The 23169-nt window shown below is 38.8% G+C and overlaps 1 protein-coding gene and 1 pseudogene across 1 annotated transcript; one reads left to right on the forward strand and one right to left on the reverse strand.

Annotated features, from left to right (window-relative positions):
* The first annotated feature begins 1917 nt into the window (after positions 1-1917).
* LOC145960938 (uncharacterized) lies at positions 1918-4897 on the forward strand. Its single transcript, XM_083080679.1, is given in 2 exon segments — positions 1918-2265; positions 2267-4897. Coding segments are annotated over 2 exon segments (2964 nt in total). The 5' UTR covers positions 1918-1932.
* Positions 4898-6993: 2096 nt separating this feature from the next.
* LOC145960858 (uncharacterized) lies at positions 6994-8733 on the reverse strand (annotated as a pseudogene).
* Between the last annotated feature and the right edge of the window lie 14436 nt (positions 8734-23169).

The raw sequence follows: 23169 nt of genomic DNA on the forward strand, positions 1-23169 counted from the left end.
TCTCTGAATCGCCGTCGAGTTTCCTTCAAAAAAGGCTGAATGAAAAGGTTAGTCATATTATCATATATTCACATTTGTTATAAAAAGGATGAGCAAAAGAAAGAGAGAATGAATGAATAAATGGTTGAGAGAGTGAATGAGTGAATGGCAAAGGAAAGCCGTAAAGCGATATATGATTGATCGTTCGCATCGAGCGTCACTGAATATTAAGTATAAGATATCGATAGAGAGAGATACAACTATTTCTTGTTTTTTTCTTCATTTTCAACATTTAGTTTTTCTTAGTTTTCAACATTTGCAATCACAATCAATGCTAACGATTAATATATTGTCATTTGCGGCACTTATATAGATTTTTGGTCCTTATTTTTCGACATATTATCTTTTTTGTTTTCCCCATTCTTGTTTATAAATAATTAATAAAATTTAGTAAAATTAATTTTTTATAGTATTTTCAAACTATGTTTATTAAATAAAAAATTAGTCAAAAGGTTTGTTGGACCACGCAATAGGTGTAATGTATGCAAGAATAGACAATTATTTCAAATCATGTGATGAAACATGTAAAATTATTTATTTAATAAGACAAACGCTGCGTTTCGATCCAATTCGGATCCTTTTCAATGCCGAATAACGAAGTTATAAGAATAAACATAAAAATAAAAGTTAAAGAGTAAAAACACAGTATAGTGTACATAAGTTTCGGAAACGCAAAAACGCGAGAAAAACGATGTTTACAAAGTCAAGAGGGTCAAAAGCAAATACGCAACATAACGGAAAAATTGGAAAATTAATTAAATAAGAGCGCAAAGTATTAACATTCATGATCGAAATATTGCAAAAGAAAAATCTGAATAAAAAATCTTATGTCCGTAATAAACAACAAAGAAGCTGTGAGCAGCGCGTTTTGATCATGAATTATTAAAAAAAGATATTTTTTATACCAAAGACGATATATCCGTGTATTGATTGCTTATAAAAATATCTTCTCCCAGAAACGGTTTGCATGTGCGTTCTGGTTATTAAAAAAAGATATTTTTTATACCAAAGACAGTATATCCGTGTACTGATTGCTTTTAAAAATATCTTCTCCCAGAAACGGTTTGCATGTGTGTTCTGGTTATTAAAAAAAGATATTTTTTATACCAAAGACGATATATCCGTGTATTGATTGCTTATAAAAATATCTTCTCCCAGAAACGGTTTGCGTTCTGGTTATTAAAAAAAGATATTTTATGCCACAGACTATCTATTCGTGAACTGATTGTTTTTCACATCAGATGCGATTTGCATGTGCGCTCTGGTTATTATAAAATATAAGACATTTATGTTGTTAAAATATTATCTATTGTATCATATAATATAGTTAATTTCTAATTAGATATAGATTTATAAACAAAAGACTGCACTTATTTTACAGAGATTTTACTTTTTTCTAAATTATATAAAGTGATATAATAACTGACACATCTTATTTTTGTAAAAATATTTAACATTATTTTTTCTTGCAGGCGACGGTTGCTGAAGCTGATAAAGAGCCAAGAGGAAAATGACTCCAGGAGTAGCACGTTTACTAAGGATACTAGCAACGAATCCATCGATTTTCAGGAATCGGTGGAATTATTCTCCGACACGATGGATTCAAAAGTTAGTACCCAAACTTTAGTACCCACGATGCAATGCATGGAGTCAAATTTAAATGCAGGTACGTATTGTCGAAATGTCGAACTTTGCGAAGATAACAATAATTTTGTTATCGAAAATGGCCCTCTAGATACAGATCGTATCCAAGAAAGCATGCTTGAAGGCCGTCGCATTGTCGACATTTCTTTTATGTGGAGTGAAATCCACAGAACATTTGATAATCACGCGCGAGGAATAGAGTGCCAATTTAAAGATTGGAAACTCGTAAATTCTCTTCGTCGTGGGCTAATGACGCAGTTGTTCTTCAAATGCCAAATGTGCAATTATGAAGCTAACATCTGGTCAGAGCCCACAAAACCGGAAACATTGGACATTAATACAGCTGCTGTAGCAGGAACTGTTACAGTAGGAATTGGTTATGCCCAGCTCGAAGAGTTATGTGCAGCCATGAATGTTCCTTGTATGTCCGAGCCGACTTACATAAAATATAGAGAAAATTTAGTCGATGATTTTCAAAAAACAGCCATGGAAAATATGAAAATGGCTGGTGAAGTTGAAAAACAACTCGCTATTGAAAGAAACGAAGTTATAAACGGTATTCCGTACATAACAGTCGTGGCGGTAATTGGATGGTAATTGGATGAAGAGATCGTACGGCAATGCTTATGATTCTCTTTCCGGTATTGGAGCCATAATTGGTTACCGCACGAAAAGGATTCTCTTCGTCGGTGTCCGCAATAAATTTTGCACACTATGTAATGTAGCAGAGCAAAAAAGTATAGAACCAAACGCTCACAAATGCTATAAAAATTTTGATCGGAACGCAAGCTCTACAAGCATGGAAAGCGATGCCATCGCGGAAGGTTTCAAATGTAGCCTTGAAATGCATGGTCTGATTTATAAAACGGTTGTTGCCGATGGTGACAGTAGCGTTTATCAGGCCATTCTTGATAACAGACCATACCGTGACCATTTAGTTACAGTAAAAAAAATAGAATGCACCAATCACTTGCTTCGCAATTTATGCAAGAAGCTAAAAGCTGTGACTGAAATGACTCAGCCAAAAATGCATAGACAGCGTGGCTTTGTAGAGATGCGAAATATTGTACAAAACAACATTTTAAAAATACGAAAAGAAATAATAAAGGCAGCCGCTCTACGAAGAGAAGAAAGACAATCTCAACATTGTCAGGCTATGGAATTACAAAAAGATATATTGAACATTCCTAGCCATATTTTTGGCGAACATAAGCGATGTGAAGCATGTGGTCGTACATGTGAGAATTGTGATGAAACGAAAAAAAATTATGTACTATTTCTAAAATTACACGGTCTCTATCCAAAAATAGAAAGTGCTGTCATATATATAAGTGCTTATTCCGACAGTTTATTGTTCAATTTAACAAATAATCCAGCAGAATCGTTTAATTCGATAATCTGCAAACAAATTGGCGGAAAGCGTATTAATTTCGGCAAACGAGGCTCCTACAATGCTAGAATTGCGGGAGCAGTTTTGCAATACAATACGCAACAAGTACTTACACAAGTACATCAAAGCATGTGTAACACTGTTCCGCCTATTGTCGAGAACTTGGAAAAGCGACGACAAATAAAAGTTGCAAAAACCAGAGAATCTCGAGAAGCACAAGGAAGGCAAAAAAAATTTAAACGAGAGCTAGGAACAGATCGTCATTACGGTCCGCAATCGCAAAAACCGGATCTTCCATCCGATATATTCCAACAACTTCAGCAAAACCATTTAGAAAGATTGTTGGAAAATGCGATAAACTGGCAAAAAATTGAACTCGATACAAGAAAGCAAAGTGAATCACAACTATGGTTATCATTGAGACAAGAAATATTGACGGCATCCAATTTTGGAACCATATGTCGCACGAGGCCGACAACGTCTTGCGCAGCGACAGTAAAAGCCATTTTATATCCTTCCTTCATTGATACCGTAGCCACAAAATATGGTCGCGACAATGAAGAAGTAGCAAGGAAAGAATTGGCCATACAATTAAATAAAGAAATAAAACCTTGTGGATTATTCATTGATACTGAAAATCCATGCTTGGGTGCTTCCCCTGACGGACTTATTGGTGAAAATGGTCTGGTGGAAATCAAATGTCCTTTGTCAGCTGAAAATTTAACAGCGGAAAAAGCCATTGAGACATTGCCTTTTTTGAAAGGCATCTTTGATAAGAAAAATCCACATAAAATGAATTGGAATCACCGATATTTTTATCAAGTTCAAAGTCAATTGAACATAACAAAGCGAGAATATTGCATTTTTGTTGTTTGGACGCCAAAAAGCATGAAAATATTGCGCATTAATAAAGACAACATTTTTTGGAGAAATCGAATGCTGCCTTTTTTAACACGCTTCTATAACGAATGCATGCTTCCAGAAATTTTGGACAGTCGTCATAATAGACATATGCCAATAAGAAATCCAAGATATATTATAGAAGCTAAAGAAGAAGCAGCAAAAAAATTATGTCGAACAAGTAGACGAAATGTTACAGAAAGCGAAAATGGCATGGAAGAGAGCAAACGATTCAAACCGAACGTTTCGCCAAAGGAAGTAACAATGACTGATACTGTTACTATTGTTCCGAATAAAGAGCAAGACAATGACTGTATTATAATAAGTCATTCAAGTAGCAAAAGAGATATAACTGAAGACGTTATGATAAAACATAAAAGACTCTTAGATCACACGTTTGCTTCCCTTTCTTCAGTAAAAAATAATGTCTTGCCTATAACAAGTGCATTAAATGATGAATCATTGGATTTATTTTTACGCATCGTAAGAGAAACTTCTTCTTTCGAAACACAAAGTGTGCTATATTTAGAATATCCTCACATAATTGTAGCTAGTCATAGTGACAAAAGCTTACAAATAATTGGAGGAAATTGTAGTAATCACTGGAGATGTATTTTCTTTGACGGCACCAAACTTCGCGTGTACGATAGTTTACCTGGCTGTACATACGATAAATTGGTAGCGAAAGAAAAAAATTACATACGTCTTCGTTATCCGACTGTAAGCTCAAGTGACATAATTTTTGAAAGGGTTGAAACACAACCTGATGGGACGAGTTGTGGAATTTATGCTGCAGCTTTCGCCACAACTGTAGTCTTAGGAGGCAATCCTTGCGAGGAAAAATATTCCAAAAATGTTAAATGCATGAGAGAACATTTTTGTACAATTATAGAAAGCAATAAACTGTTACCTTTTCCGAAGTGATAAGTAATTTATTATTCAAAAATGTGTCCTAATATTCATAAAAGTATATGAGCAAAAAATATTCCTCAATGTTTAGAAATTATAATCGGAGAGACGAAATAAATAAATAATACATTTTGGTTGCGTTCTCACGAGAATGGGCGATGGAGGGGCCCTTTCTATATTATAAATATCCAAAATATTGTAACTGTCAAAAAATTATGTTGCAATATTTTGGAGAAGGTATATTTGGACAGAGGATATATATGTATTTGCATTTATAAATATTTATATTAACATTTATATAAATATAAATTTTAATATATGCTTACGTCATAATTACACACACACACACACACACACACACACATGTACTTATGTCTTAAAAATATATAAACATTCACATGTATAGTAAAGAAGTTTATATTACTGACAATGAGCTCTCGATCATATCGATTATAACGATATACTAACGATGATAAAGATTTATCATTGTATTCAAAAAGCTTGTCATAATGTGCAAAAGAATATCATCAAGAAAAAAATCTCAATGCAAAGATTATCTTTATTAATTAAAATTGGAGAGACGAAAAAAAAATATATGGTTGCGTCTCACAAGAATGGGCGATGGAGGGGCCTACTCTTTATTTACAATATTCAGAATATTGTAAATTGAAAAAATGAATAAATTCATTATTCTGTCGCGATGAGATAAATATATAATGTATTGTAAATGTTTGTAAATTTATATTACAAATATATAAACACGTACATATACAATAATTATATGTATAATATATATTTACATATATATATATATATATATATATATATATATATATATACAGGGTGATTCAAAATAACCCCTGTGTCCCTGAAATGACATATTCTTGAATCAATTCTAAGACGATTTTTCCTTCGGCAAAATTTCGTCCGAAGCTTAGTTTTTGAATTATTAAAGGAAGTAGTTAACGTATGACGGGTCGAATACAAGAGGCAGGCAAGGGTGGCGCGATTCACTGTCAGACGCGGGAGCTTACGCGGGGCGCCTGCTGCGATCAGCTGATCGCTATACACATACAGACACACATGCGAACACATACATTCTCTCTCTGTCTGTCTGTCTGTCTCTCTCTCTCTCTCTCTCTCTCCCTCTCATTTGCTCACTCACCTGTAAATTTTTTTTTTTTTTTACGAGAGAGGGGAAAATGCATTTTATGCATACCCACCGGTCGATCCAGTGTGTTATGTGGGACTCGAGTACCAAGTCGAATTACCAACTCGGTACTCCCTACCCACTAAAAACCCCTCTCTTTTCACGAATTTCCTTTAACACACTGTCCCTCTGACTTCCCGAGATCTGTTTTCACATAACGTCAAAAAATAGTTATTATTACCTTGTTCGATGACTTTTGATGTATTGCTGTAATTGCTTGAAGGAGAAATGAATTTTCCGATAGATCGTACGTTCTCAAATTTAACGTAGATATCACGTTGCAAAAGACAAGAAATCCACACTAAATTATTAAGGGGTAACACCACTCTAGCGACTGAAAAAAAGGCCTATTTTTGATAATTTATTGTGGGAGTATGGGAAGCGGGATAGAATTCCTTTTTAGACAGTACATTTAGCATATATTGAAGTGTAAAAAAAAAATTTTTTATTATTATTTTGTTACAAAATGGCGGCGCCAGAGCCAATTTTCAAAATCATGTTTCTTCGAAGAGCCTTGACGGGAGAAAGGATTTCTCGCGACCCATGAGACCTGGAACAAAAAAACAAAATTTTCTTAATCTACATACTATTGCCTATAGAAGTACGTAGGGATTTTTTTTTAAATCAATTTTTGTAAAAATGGTGCACTGTTGAAAAAAAAACTCGATTTTTGGCAAAAAAAACGTCTTCAATTGTTCATAAAAAAAAAATTTTAATCTTATCAAAAAACGGCTACGTACTTCTGTAGAGAATGTGATTTAAAAGCTACTGTCAAAATTTGAAATAGATCCATGCAATAGTATTCAAGTAATCTTTTCTCCCAGTTTGAAGAAAGTGATTTCGTGAAAAACGCTCCCTAAGTTTTACGAACACTTAAATCTTTGAAATTTTATTTTACCTTTCAATCTGCGATACCTGCTCCGTACATTTGGCCATCTGCTTCAATGCTAGCCTCTTCTTCTTCCTTCCTGAGCGATTTTATGGAAAGCCTGGCTTTTTTAGCAGCGTTTGTCAGTGATCTTTCAGAAAAGTATATGCGGCGCTTGTCTGTTTCCACGCAGAAATTGAAACAATTTGGCCCGATTGTAATACCCAAATGCTGCATGAGCCTCATGATACTTGATAAGCCGTCATTGTATGTGCCTACAGCAATGTAAACAGCAATATCAAGCACATGCTTGCCACTAGATACTGATTTTGGAGCCATAGACCATATGGTAGAGTTGAAGCTCTCGTTGCTATTTTGTGTGAAGCCGCCTAAACAACGAGTAAGCAATTCGTCTCGGCTTAATTCTTCATAAATGGGCAAAATCGCTTTATAAACTTCTTGCGAGAGAGCTGGCTTATGTTTATAACTGGTATCACCAGTGGCCTGTGCCCTTTGCCACGAGCACCACGAGTCTTCTCCGCGCGGGCATTTTTCATGCATGGGATTGTCGTCCGTCGATAATTTGTGCTGTAGAGTTGCATAAATGTCATTCTGCATTTTCTTAACTGAATCATGATTTCTGCGTATTGCCAAACCATAATAAATCGACAACTCATCAATTAGTGCACCAGTAAGTTTTCCTTTTCCTCCAAGGCCTTTTGTATTTTTTTTCAAATTACGAAGACGAGAACCCATTCTCTTTTGGACATGATCGATGCACTCCTTCTTAAACACAGTAAAATCATTGTAAGGCTGTGCATCTATGATTCCTTTAAAAGTTTTTGAATCGCCATCTCCTACGTAATTGACGTACTTCAAGTTGTGCAGTGATTCTGAGCGTTGGAACATTTCTATAACAGCATCAACTTCCATCTTACCCGCTGAGCCGACGTGGTTTGCTTGACACTCTTTTTCGTGAGATTGGGCCCACTCTTTGTACTCTTCAGTATCAGTTTTCTTCTGCCAATACTCACAAGCCTTGCAATACTTAGATTTCACTAAAACATCGACAACTTTGCCAGTAAACCATCAAATCAGTGATACGATGCCAAAAAGGGAAGAAAAGCCACGTTTCCTCCAAGATCCATCGCCTGATACTGTGATGCCATTTGTAAGGCCATTCTCAATGCTTTTCACTTTTTCTTCTTGAGCTGCACTTCTCATGCTCAACTTACAAACATTCTCTGCTTCAGTAGCAATTTTCTTTACAACACAATCGTAAAAGGATTGAAAAATAGGCCGTGGCAGATCCATGAACGCACAAAATTTGATGGTTCCATTTAATCCTACTCCCAAAAGCCGCATTGCAAGAACAATTCTACGGTTGATTTCGTATCCATTTTCAATGAGTGGAGAAGAAGGAATAACAGTTTTATCGCAGTTTGCACAAGAAATTACAATTTTAAATCCTAAGCCACGCATTCCACATTCAGTGAACGTTATATCAGACTTGCACTTCTTGCAAACAACTGCCTGCGATATGGCAGTAAATACTAAAAAATTCAAAATTCTGTAACCAAAACATTGGTTCACTTCGAATTCATCCGGATCGATCGCTGACAATTTGGAGGCTGATGTGCTAGTGTTTTCAATGCTTGGTTTCTCTAATTCGTAACGGTTTAACGGTCGGCGCCTTGAGATTTTTGGTCTATTCAAATTTGACGGCTTTCCCTTTTCGGATTTTTTTCCACTATACACTGCTTTATCACTCATTTTCTGTATTTGTATGATTAACAATTTGCACACAAAAAAAAACAGAAATACACAACGTTAATGCAAATTTAAACACAAAGCAGAGAAAGTAACGGACACGTGTTTTCGGCGTCGGTTTCGTAGCTACACTAACTCACACATACATGTTTATTTTTATTATACGATTACGCACCCTGGTGAGCACCTGAGGAACTCAGAAAACCTTTGCTCAGTAAGTAATGTGGTCACTTACTATATTTAACAGGTACTATATTTAAAAGCAGCATAAAAGCGAATCATGAATTTAAAAATCACGCTATTTAAAAATTTTTTTTCACTATAAAACTAAGTGGATATTATTTTTGAGGCCCTAAAGTGTTGTTTAAGTAAAAAAAAAAAAAATCGATTTTTTCAAAATTCTAGAGTGGTGTTACCCCTTAACTGAAAGTTTTTCTTCTTTCATGAACTGTATTCTTTTATAAACTTTAACGTAATCACATTTATTTACTCACTCGATGAGACGAGAAATTTACTAATGACTCTATCACTAATCACTATTAATCACTGTCGAATAATAACTGTTGGCGATTAAAAATCACTCGATGAAAGAAACACGCGCGGACACGTTACTACACGACACGACGACGCGACAATGCGACGATAATTACTCGGCGACTGCAAGCAATTTTTTGTCATGGTAGGTTGCGGTAGGTTAAGGTACTACTGGCGCTATCGAACGCGATCATGTGTTCGATTGAAGAATGCGGTAAACATAATAAACATTTAACATATTAATATTATTATTATCATGAATGTATGTGATATCCATACATCGTATGATATCTATTTAAAAATTAATTAGATTAAATAAGTGTTTTTAAAATATTTATTACTTTTACTATTATCATATAAAATATTAATATTAATATTAAATATTTATTTAAGATAATAGTAAAAGTAATAAATATTTTAAAAACACTTATTTAATCTAATTAATTTTTAAATAGATATCATACGATGTATGGATATCACACACATTCATGATAATAATAATATTAATATGTTAAATGTTTATTATGTTTACCGCATTCTTCAATCGAACACATGATCGCGTTCGATAGCGCCAGTAGTACCTTAACCTACCGCAACCTACCATGACAAAAAACTGCTTGCAGTCGCCGAATAATTATCGTCGCATTGTCGCGTCGTCGCGTCGTGTAGTAACGTGTCCGCGCGTGTTTCTTTCATCGAGTGATTTTTAATCGCCAACAGTTATTATTCGACAGTGATTAATAGTAATCAGTGATAGAGTCATTAGTAAATTTCTCGTCTCATCGAGTGAGTAAATAAATGTGATTACGTTAAAGTTTATAAAAGAATACAGTTCATGAAAGAAGAAAAACTTTCAGTTAATAATTTAGTGTGGATTTCTTGTCTTTTGCAACGTGATATCTACGTTAAATTTGAGAACGTACGATCTATCGGAAAATTCATTTCTCCTTCAAGCAATTACAGCAATACATCAAAAGTCATCGAACAAGGTAATAATAACTATTTTTTGACGTTATGTGAAAACAGATCTCGGGAAGTCAGAGGGACAGTGTGTCAAAGGAAATTCGTGAAAAGAGAGGGGTTTTTAGTGGGTAGGGAGTACCGAGTTGGTAATTCGACTTGGTACTCGAGTCCCACATAACTCACTGGATCGACCGGTGGGTATGCATAAAATGCATTTTCCCCTCTCTCGTAAAAAAAAAAAAAAAAAAATTACAGGTGAGTGAGCGAATGAGAGAGAGAGAGAGAGAGAGAGAGAGAGAGAGAGAGACAGAGAGAGAGACAGACAGACAGACAGACAGACAGACAGAGAGAGAGACAGACAGACAGACAGACAGACAGACAGAGAGAGAGACAGACAGACAGACAGACAGACAGACAGAGAGAGAGACAGACAGACAGACAGACAGACAGACAGAGAGAGAGACAGACAGACAGACAGACAGACAGACAGAGAGAGAGACAGACAGACAGACAGACAGACAGACAGAGAGAGAGACAGACAGACAGACAGACAGACAGACAGAGAGAGAGACAGACAGACAGACAGACAGACAGACAGAGAGAGAGACAGACAGACAGACAGACAGACAGACAGAGAGAGAGACAGACAGACAGACAGACAGACAGACAGAGAGAGAGACAGACAGACAGACAGACAGACAGACAGAGAGAGAGACAGACAGACAGACAGACAGACAGACAGAGAGAGAGACAGACAGACAGACAGACAGACAGACAGAGAGAGAGACAGACAGACAGACAGACAGACAGACAGAGAGAGAGACAGACAGACAGACAGACAGACAGACAGAGAGAGAGACAGACAGACAGACAGACAGACAGACAGAGAGAGAGACAGACAGACAGACAGACAGACAGACAGAGAGAGAGACAGACAGACAGACAGACAGACAGACAGAGAGAGAGACAGACAGACAGACAGACAGACAGACAGAGAGAGAGACAGACAGACAGACAGACAGACAGACAGAGAGAGAGACAGACAGACAGACAGACAGACAGACAGAGAGAGAGACAGACAGACAGACAGACAGACAGACAGAGAGAGAGACAGACAGACAGACAGACAGACAGACAGAGAGAGAGACAGACAGACAGACAGACAGACAGACAGAGAGAGAGACAGACAGACAGACAGACAGACAGACAGAGAGAGAGACAGACAGACAGACAGACAGACAGACAGAGAGAGAGACAGACAGACAGACAGACAGACAGACAGAGAGAGAGACAGACAGACAGACAGACAGACAGACAGAGAGAGAGACAGACAGACAGACAGACAGACAGACAGAGAGAGAGACAGACAGACAGACAGACAGACAGACAGAGAGAGAGACAGACAGACAGACAGACAGACAGACAGAGAGAGAGACAGACAGACAGACAGACAGACAGACAGAGAGAGAGACAGACAGACAGACAGACAGACAGACAGAGAGAGAGACAGACAGACAGACAGACAGACAGACAGAGAGAGAGACAGACAGACAGACAGACAGACAGACAGAGAGAGAGACAGACAGACAGACAGACAGACAGACAGAGAGAGAGACAGACAGACAGACAGACAGACAGACAGAGAGAGAGACAGACAGACAGACAGACAGACAGACAGAGAGAGAGACAGACAGACAGACAGACAGACAGACAGAGAGAGAGACAGACAGACAGACAGACAGACAGACAGAGAGAGAGACAGACAGACAGACAGACAGACAGACAGAGAGAGAGACAGACAGACAGACAGACAGACAGACAGAGAGAGAGACAGACAGACAGACAGACAGACAGACAGAGAGAGAGACAGACAGACAGACAGACAGACAGACAGAGAGAGAGACAGACAGACAGACAGACAGACAGACAGAGAGAGAGACAGACAGACAGACAGACAGACAGACAGAGAGAGAGACAGACAGACAGACAGACAGACAGACAGAGAGAGAGACAGACAGACAGACAGACAGACAGACAGAGAGAGAGACAGACAGACAGACAGACAGACAGACAGAGAGAGAGACAGACAGACAGACAGACAGACAGACAGAGAGAGAGACAGACAGACAGACAGACAGACAGACAGAGAGAGAGACAGACAGACAGACAGACAGACAGACAGAGAGAGAGACAGACAGACAGACAGACAGACAGACAGAGAGAGAGACAGACAGACAGACAGACAGACAGACAGAGAGAGAGACAGACAGACAGACAGACAGACAGACAGAGAGAGAGACAGACAGACAGACAGACAGACAGACAGAGAGAGAGACAGACAGACAGACAGACAGACAGACAGAGAGAGAGACAGACAGACAGACAGACAGACAGACAGAGAGAGAGACAGACAGACAGACAGACAGACAGACAGAGAGAGAGACAGACAGACAGACAGACAGACAGACAGAGAGAGAGACAGACAGACAGACAGACAGACAGACAGAGAGAGAGACAGACAGACAGACAGACAGACAGACAGAGAGAGAGACAGACAGACAGACAGACAGACAGACAGAGAGAGAGACAGACAGACAGACAGACAGACAGACAGAGAGAGAGACAGACAGACAGACAGACAGACAGACAGAGAGAGAGACAGACAGACAGACAGACAGACAGACAGAGAGAGAGACAGACAGACAGACAGACAGACAGACAGAGAGAGAGACAGACAGACAGACAGACAGACAGACAGAGAGAGAGACAGACAGACAGACAGACAGACAGAGAGAGAGACAGACAGACAGACAGACAGACAGACAGAGAGAGAGACAGACAGACAGACAGACAGACAGACAGAGAGAGAGACAGACAGACAGACAGACAGACAGACAGAGAGAGAGACAGACAGACAGACAGACAGACAGACAGAGAGAGAGACAGACAGACAGACAGACAGACAGACAGAGAGAGAGACAGACAGACAGACAGACAGACAGACAGAGAGAGAGACAGACAGACAGACAGACAGACAGACAGAGAGAGAGACAGACAGACAGACAGACAGACAGACAGAGAGAGAGACAGACAGACAGACAGACAGACAGACAGACAGAGAGAGAGACAGACAGACAGACAGACAGACAGACAGACAGACAGACAGACAGACAGACAGACAGACAGACAGACAGACAGACAGACAGACAGACAGACAGACAGACAGACAGACAGACAGACAGACAGACAGACAGACAGACAGACAGACAGAGAGAGAGACAGACAGACAGACAGACAGACAGACAGACAGACAGACAGACAGACAGACAGACAGACAGACAGAGAGAGAGACAGACAGACAGACAGACAGACAGACAGACAGACAGACAGACAGACAGACAGACAGACAGACAGACAGACAGACAGACAGACAGACAGACAGACAGAGAGAGAATGTATGTGTTCGCATGTGTGTCTGTATGTGTATAGCGATCAGCTGATCGCAGCAGGCGCCCCGCGTAAGCTCCCGCGTCTGACGGTGAATCGCGCCACCCTTGCCTGCCTCTTGTATTCGACCCGTCATACGTTAACTACTTCCTTTAATAATTCAAAAACTAAGCTTCGGACGAAATTTTGCCGAAGGAAAAATCGTCTTAGAATTGATTCAAGAATATGTCATTTCAGGGACACAGGGGTTATTTTGAATCACCCTGTATATATATAATATATACATTTTATACATATATAAAATATATTATGCATGAATATATAAATCAATAAAAATATATATTGTCTCATTTCAGTATATTGAACGCAATGCAAAAGATTGCATTTTCTATTATGCATGTTTCAAACAATAATGTCGGTAATGGCGGAACTAAAAATGTCGATATTATCGATATTATCAACATTTTTAGTTACGTTTAGATGGGGGCGCTAATCCGTCGGAGTTCGCCCGTCGCTTTAGGATCCCCTTAACATCATCCCTTGCTTTCAAAGCCCATCTTTTCAATTCTAAATCATGAACAGGTAGTGATTTTTCCATAGCATTTTTGAATTGATCTAAAACATATGTACTGATACGAAACAATTTCTCATTCCTTGTGCCTCCCTCCGCTACTTGTGCTTCCCACCTGTACAACGTTTTTTTATCTGGAACCCTCTTAAATCTACTTTTTACCGTACTAAAGCTCATGTTACCATTTTTAGCAGATCGCCAAAACTTGACCGCTCTGTTTTTATAATCAACGTCTATCTCAACTTTCAGTTTTTTATCATCTTGAACAACACATTCAAAGTCATCTTCAAAATCGTCATCGACTTCAACAGCATCAGGTATTATGCTGTCATCATTATAACACAATGTTTCGTAAGTTTCAGTGAACACGTTGGAACCAACAGAAGATTTAATGAGATCTTCCAAATAAGCTGCAAATGATCTTTCATCTTCTGTCACAATCGATTCAACATCATACTGCGAATCACTGAAACTATGTGTTAGTAAACGAAGAATATTTTTTGGATTCATAGACATGTTTTGATGAATTTTTTCGAGAAAAACGCAGAGAAAGAATAGTACTTAACGTTATTACAATTAATAACAAATAGTAGACGTGGAAACAGCTGATGAAAACCTATTTGTTGTAAATTGTATTCAAAGAGATACACAATGTAGAAAATATTAAAGCCGTGCTGTGAAAACGGCCGATGAAAAACTAATTGTTATCAATTGTAGTTCGAAAATACGCAATGAAAAAAGATAATACTTCGTGAATATAACTTATTGTAATCAGAAACCTGTCGTATTGCTCCCTGATTTTAACCTTTAAAAACGATTGATGAAACCTTATTCGTTATGAATGGTATTAGCAAAAGTTGCAATAATGATAATGAAATGCGGTAAAAATATAATTCATTTTGACAATATATGTGCAAATTGTGGTATCGTAAGCATGTTAGACGAAACTTGAACATATAAGTTACCATCGGCCGTTCTGATTACTATATGTCAGATTGTATAATTGGAAACATTAAAAAGACCTAATAATCCTGTCTTCATAAGGTTCAATTTCTTAAAATTTCGTGATTTGCTTATTGTTTCCGTCATTTGAAAGAAGGGTGTTAAGAAGTTTGCCCACCGATATTTGCCCAGTCACATTTTGACATCCTTCGTAAGACTACTATTAAATTTGCCATTTTTCATCAGCCTCTACATTGATATAACTGATGTCAAAATCGTCATTAGCGATCTCAAAAACACGCAGACAATGAAATTAGAGAAATGTCGTAAAAGCTGTAAGAGAATGACACTCATGAGTAGCGTTAGTTAGCATTGTGCTAAATGGTGTTAAACTTTCGAATGCGTTTTCTAACCTTAAAACGCCTTGTTAGCCAAAATAAAAAACACGTGTTTAATGTTTTTCGATGTACTACGTGTGTACAAAGTTTCAAGAATATCGACGAATGGCACTTGAGTAGTGTTACTTGTGAGTGCACTAAACTTCCAAGCGCCGACGTACGGCCGCTCCTGATGCAATCACGTTAGATTTTTCAAATGTAAGTGACAAAACGCGAAAAAAATAACCGCCAAGGTTAAAATGTGCATCAGAACAAAGATTTAGCTGAGTGCACTAAACTTCCAAGCGCCGATGTACGGCTGCTCCTGATGCAATCACGTTAGATTTTTCAAATGTACGTGATAAAACGCGAAATTATCAAGGTTGCACACGCTATTCCGTGGAATTTTTTAAGATGAAATCATTCTAGAATATTCGATGATATGCACGAGACAGTATATAAATCATGATAAAGAGGCACACCCCGCCAGTATTTTCGCTAAAGTACATCCAGAACTATCATTGGGAAGCGCATTTCGCAAGTCTGATACAATATGGAGGAACAAAGTTTGCGAGAGCAATCCACTTTGGTGAATTCATTGGAAGACTACATTGTGTGGGAGCAACGATGCGATACGTATATCGAGTCGTTGGAAGCGCAAAGTCGGATCAAACGACCACAATTATCGATCGGAAATCGACAATCGCTGATTGCTCGGATCGCGCGTCTCGAAGGTTTGAAAAATTCGTTACGCGGACGTTTCGTACACGCGGGTGCCGGATGTAGCGCGCGTCAAAATGGACTTGTGTGGCGTGAGATTGATACGGCGTTCGAGAGTCGTATATTGACTGGTGCGGTGATAAACTATAATCACATCGAACCTCGACAATTTCTCGAGGACGCCAAAGACATTGTGCTAGAATATCTGAAGAACGTTATGAAAAAACATTATAATGTGAAAGTGAACACTATATTTAACGGTGAATTCGTGTCGGGTGATAAACGCGCAAATAAAAGTATCAATACGAGAAACTATGAACTCTTTCGCACATCCGATTTACGCGAGTGGTACGAACGGTGCGTTATCGAGCCCACCCTAGCATCGCTGGAAGAGTTTCAGGAACGCGAAAGCGGGTGGGCACTGTCGCGAATATTAAATTTAACTGTAAATATAAATAAGTATAATCCTATGCGCACGGGATGTCACATTAAATTGCCGTGAGAGATTATGACGAAAAGAGCGGTGATTAACGTGCAATCAAAAGACTGCGTGTTTCGCGTGGGCAGTGGTCGCTACCCTATACCCCGCCGAAAGAGACGCGGAACGGGAATCCTCGTATCCGCATTACGCGACAGTGCTGAATCTCCGAGACATTGAGTTTCCAGTGACTGTGAATCAGATTAAGAAATTCGAATTTGTTAACAACGTTTCGATCAATGTGTACAGCATTGAAAACGAAGGCATTGTTCCGATACGTCTTACGAAGCAAAAGCGGGATAAGCATGTGAATCTGCTATACGTGGAAGACGGCAACAACGTCGGACATTTCGCGTGGATCAAGAATTTATCCCGACGCGTGAGTTTGCAACTGAGCAAACACAACGGTCAAAGATATATCTGTGATCGGTACGTATAATTTATATAATTATAAGTTATATATCAAATTGTTCAAATCTTAATTTAAAAAATGTTTTTCTTTTACAGATGTTTGCATTACTTTAGTTCGGACGACAAGTTGCAGTCTACGGTCGACTGCCGTGAGATAAATGGTTGCGCTATCCAGTTACCGAACGATAAGGACAAGTGGCTCGAGTTCAACAACTTTAATCGAAAGGAGCGGTTTCCATTCATCGTGTACGCCGATTTGGAATGCGTTTTGACCAAGAAGGAGGAAGAAAAGAACGCGTATCAACACCACCAAGTATTTAGTATCGCATATTATGTACATTGTTCGTACGACAAATCATTATCGGCGTACCATTCTCGTCGCAGTACTGACTGTATAGCATGGTTCGTTGAAGACCTTAAAAATTTAGCATTGCGTGTAAAAAGTATTTTAACTACTAATGTCCCTATGGTAGATTTAACACCCGAGGAGTGGAAAAAATTTCATTACGCTACTCAATGTCATATATGTGAAAAACCATTCGCGGAAGACGATACACGCGTACGCGATCATTGCCATCTGACCGGACGGTACAGAGGTCCCGCCCATTCAAACTGTAATCTAAATTATAAAGAATCTTTTTGCCATAGTTTTTCATCTTTTCCCATAGTTTTTCATAATTTATCTGGTTACGATTCACATTTCATTATCGAGGAAATAGCCACAGCGTTCGAAGGGAAAATCGAGTTACTTCCAATAACTAAAGAAAAGTATATTTCGTTTACTAAAAATGTCGATCTTAAAGAAGAAAAATCAAAAAATCAAGTAAAATTACGTTTTATCGATTCATTCAAATTTCTCGCATCGAGTCTCGACAAATTGGCATCATTTTTAGATAAAGATAAATTCAAAATTTTAAAATCGGAATTTCAAAATTTATCAACAGAAAATTTCAATTTATTAACACGGAAAGGCGTCTTTCCGTACGAATACATCGATTCCGTTAACAAGTTGCAAAATACGTGTTTACCACCGCGCGAATCATTTTACAGTTCTTTGACCGGTGAAACTATATCCGAGACCGATTACGCGCACGCCGAGAATATCTGAAAGCGATTCTCCATTCGGACGCTAGGCGAATATAGCGACTTGTACCTCAAAATCGATGTCTTGTTATTAGCCGATATTTTCGAAAACTTTCGCGATAAATGTATCGAAAGTTACGGACTCGACCCCGCGTATTACTATACTCTCCCCGGATACACGTGGAAGCACCCGGATGCCATGTTGAAGCATACGAAAATTACGTTTGAGTTGCTTACCAACATCGACATGGTTATGTTCATCGAACGTGGTATACGCGGCGGTCTGAGTCAATGTTCCAACAGATACGCTCGTGCTAATAACAAGTACATGGAGTCGTACGATCCATCGAAACCATCGTCATACTTGATGTATTTCGATGTAAATAACTTGTACGGATGGGCAATGTGTCAGCCGTTGCCCTATGCCGATTTTCGATGGGTCGATGACGTGTCCAATTTTGACGTATCATCAATCGCGCTAGATTCGCCTACAGGCTATATCCTCGAAGTCGATCTCGAGTACATCTTCACGATGCGCACACTGATCTACCGTTTTGCCCGACACGCGACAAACCACCTGGCAAGCGAGAGCTCAAGCTGCTCGCAACGTTATACGATAAGAAGCGTTACGTGATACACTACCGCAACCTGCAGCAGTGTACGCGTCACGGTCTTCGCGTTACAAAAATACACCGAATATTACAGTTTTCACAATCTCCCTGGCTTCGAAATTACATAGAACTAAATACACATTTTAAAACACTAGCTAAAAACGATTTCGAAAAAAATTTATACAAATTGATGAACAATGCGGTATTTGACAAAACGATGGAAAATGTGCGGAATCGTGTAGATGTTAGGCTCATAACGCATTGGGACGGGCGGTACGCAGAGACAATGATCGCAAAGCCAAATTTCCACAGCAGAAGCGTCTTTTCGGAAAACTTAATAGCTGTGGAATTGCGAAATCTCGAGGTGAAATTCTACAAACCAATCTACGTGGGTATGTGTATACTCGACATATCCAAGACATGTTTGTACGAGTTTCATCACGAGTATATGGCGCCAATGTATCGCGACAAAGGTAAAGTCATGTACACCGACACCGACAGTCTCATATATCACATTGAGTGCGAAGACGTGTACGAGAATATGAAGCGCGATGTCAGCAGATTCGACACGAGCGATTATGCGGTAGACAATGCGTACGGTATACCGCTTGTAAATAAAAAGGTACCGGGTCTAATGAAGGATGAAAACAACGGTGCCATAATGACCGAATTTGTCGGGCTCAGAGCAAAAATGTACGCGTTACGAGTCGATGGTAAGAAAGACACGAAGAAAGTTAAAGGCGTCAAGAGCAACGTTGTCGCGAGAACGATAACGTTTGACGATTACACGCGGTGCTTGAAGAGGTTGAAATGACGCGTCAGCAATCGTATACGATCGAAATTACATCAAGTATACACAATCCGCGAGACAAAAATTCCTCTGAGTCCGTACGACGACAAGCGATATATCGTACCCGAAACCACCGATACGCTACCGTGGGGACATTATACCATTGTAAATAAATGTATATTTTGTTTATTAAGTAATTGTATATTTTGTACATAACCATGTACATATTTTTATATTTTATACATTATATATTTTATATTTTATATATTTTAATAAATGTTTACAATTTTATATATTTTATACACATATTTTATATATATTTTATATATTTTAATAAATGTTTACAATACATTATTTTTACGTATCCAAGAGTTGTGTGATTTATCCATTCCCAACCATTTTACGTATACGTCATCACCCTTTTCCCGCAAAATTTTTTCCACGAGATATACGTCGGGATTAGCGACGCGTTGTAGTTCGTATTCGTAGAATCCTCCAGCGACGGGATTTCCACGCGAAATTTCCTCTTCGAGTATGAATGTTGCGGGATTAGTTTTCTGCACCTCGACAATCTTAAAAACTTCGGTCGTCCAATTAGGTGTGAAACCTTTTTCAAAGATGGTTTTGTATTTACTCACGCGTACCGAATCGCCTACTTTAAATTTTGTCGGAGCCGCAATTTTTACGTTGCTATACACCGTATTTAAAAGTTTTTCGGCGATCGCCGGAGTGACGTCGACAGGTCTCATACCGATGGTGCGATGTTTTCGCGTATTGTACTCTGCAACGAGTCGAGATAGCTCGCCGATCCATTTGTAATTTCCATTGAACGTAAACATTTTCCATATATTGTTTTTCAAAGTACGATTGAATCGTTCCGCGACCGAGGCTTTCATAACGGAATACGTCGAGTAATGATTAATATTGTGTTTCTTCATGAGTTTCTGCACTCTCGCGTTGTAAAATTCTTTTCCTCTGTCGGTTTGAAAATTTTTCGGACACCTTTTATCGACTCCAATAATCTTTGCGATCGTTTCGGACATTTCGTTTCCGCTCTTACTCTTGAGCGGTACGGCCCACGCATACTTGCTCAACACATCGATAACTGTGAGTATGTATTTATGACCCTTGTTGAGTCGAGAATACGAACGCATGTCGACCACGTCCGCCTGCCACAGATCGTCGTATCCGCGTACAATGACGCGTCTTCGTGGAAAATTTCTTCTCGCCGGAGCATGTAGTTCCTCGACAAGTTGTCGCTTTTCGGAGGTGTTTATCTTCTTTCGCACGTTTGATCGAGGCATAATTAATATTGCGATATTAGTATCTCTCGTTTACTGTGTCGAGTCAGATGTTGCATATCTCAGCACATTCTTTATCTCCATCATTATTCGTAGCGCCTGCACGTGTGTTTCAAGCGTGATAATTTTTTGCTCAATTTCTCCCTGTCGATCTCTCAAAAGTTTATCCACGTATCGTTTGTTGACGGCGTCAGTATCAGTTTCCGGTTGCGCTACACGTTGAATCTTGCGCGACCTTGCGTCAAAGCCGGTAGTAGTCTGGCAGAGAGCGTTATCGCGAACGTAATTTCACTATAATCCATTCCATTGATAGACAAATATTCAAATTATTATATAATATACAAATTATTCGACGTTCCGAGCGATAATCCAAATTTATTAATCGACATTTCGGTATCGAGAACATTGAACGAATGATACGTATCTTCGACGCATAGTTTAATTTATAATAATGCCGGCCTCGCGAAGTTCTTCGATAATTGACAAGATTTCATTGTCGTGAGCATTGTTGCCGGCTCGACGCGAGGCGTCCAGCAATCGCAAACGATCTACCAATTCGTTGGGATCGTTCCAATGCACATAATCGATCATGTGTCGCTTAGCGTCATGGTGCGCGGCGCGTCTATACCTCTTCCCACCTTTCTATCGGGGAATAATGGCGCAATTATATATTTATACTTGTATCCTTTATTACTTTTAATAGGATTATTAACTTTGTTGTCACGTTTATGCGCTTTGTTGTTTTTAACATACTTTGATACTTATACAAATCGTCTTGAGTATATTTTTTATGACTGGGAAATTTTCTAAAAATCGAATCGTAAATACCTTCGGTTCCCGTATATTTTATTCCATCGATAATTATATTATCTTCCTTGTCCACATCGAAACGTTTATCACCGAACATCATTCCTTTGCTGGTAAATTTAACACCGTAGACGTAATCCATATTCTTATTTTTATCAACACTCATGATAGCTCCTATATATTTTTGCGCTAATGGACCAAAATGATCTCGGAACGTTTCTGACCTTCGGACGTTTCTAATTCGTGTCGGACCGATGTTACAAACGAATCGGGCGTGGTCTCGTAAATTTCGTTAACGAACGGGGATGGTATTGTTTGACACGGTTGTACTTTTATCGGAGTAGAAACAGTAGCCATATTAGAAAATTGTTTCCTTCGCTTTGATCGATTCGGTGTCGAATATATCGGCGAATCGTTTATCGGCATATTTATCCGTGCTCGCTTTATTCCTTGCTTTGACTCTTTTATTTTTCCCTCGTGCTTCTCTCCGAACGTCAAACTCAATAGCTCGATTTTCGACGCATTAGATTCCAAAGTATTTTCGATAAGCTGTTTTAAAAGTTCGGTAATTGGCTTAAATTGTCTTTCCAATGCAACGTCTTCCTCCATTTTACCAGTTTTCAAAGCGCGATATTTTTTGCGAATTGATTCGCTCGTTTTTGCAATCTCTCTCGCAATCTTTTCATGACCGCCGTTCATGATGCTCGATCGATGTGTCGATGACGACTGACCGCTTTACGGTATCGCGAAATCATTAAATCCTCTTCTATATCGTCCATTGATCAACGTGCGGTCTTTATCAATGACTACGAAATCATATTTGCGTTGCCAACATTTCTGACACAATGCGCGGAAATCGTCGTAAGACATGTCGGTATTTACATGATCGTTGTACACATGTTTCAAGTTTGTGCCATCTTGTTTAAATAAAATCAAAAGATTTCCATTGTCGCGTATAAGATGCTTAGGTATCTACGTATGCTTAGGCGTACGTTTGACAAAGATAGAAACAGTCGACGCTCGAGTGTCGACCCATTGCAAAGTACTCTCTTATCATATCTTGCTTGTCGCATACCACGTCATCAAAGATAAAGATGGAATTCGGAAGCGCCTCGCTCGGTGGAATGACATCGCTGTTCTTAGAGAATGTAAAATAACCAATTTCGTCTACAGGCGCTAGTAAATTTTCCAAGTATCTATATTTCGGTTGTTGAAGCGATTTCGAGTATACGTACACGTTCTCGAAACGTACACCGTACGGACTTTCTATCAAACTAATCAACACGTTTGTCTTACCGCAGTTTGAAGGGCCGCAAACGATACCGCGTATAGTAGTCGGTAGCATGTTTCCATGCTTGCGTACTATTTTCTCCGATATTAGTCTATCGTCGAAATTTGATAGTT

This window comes from Camponotus vicinus, unplaced genomic scaffold, assembly GCF_025532165.1.
Source record: "Camponotus vicinus isolate PSW18456_S1 unplaced genomic scaffold, iyCamVici1.0 SCAF_10, whole genome shotgun sequence".
Classification (NCBI taxonomy): domain Eukaryota; kingdom Metazoa; phylum Arthropoda; class Insecta; order Hymenoptera; family Formicidae; genus Camponotus; species Camponotus vicinus.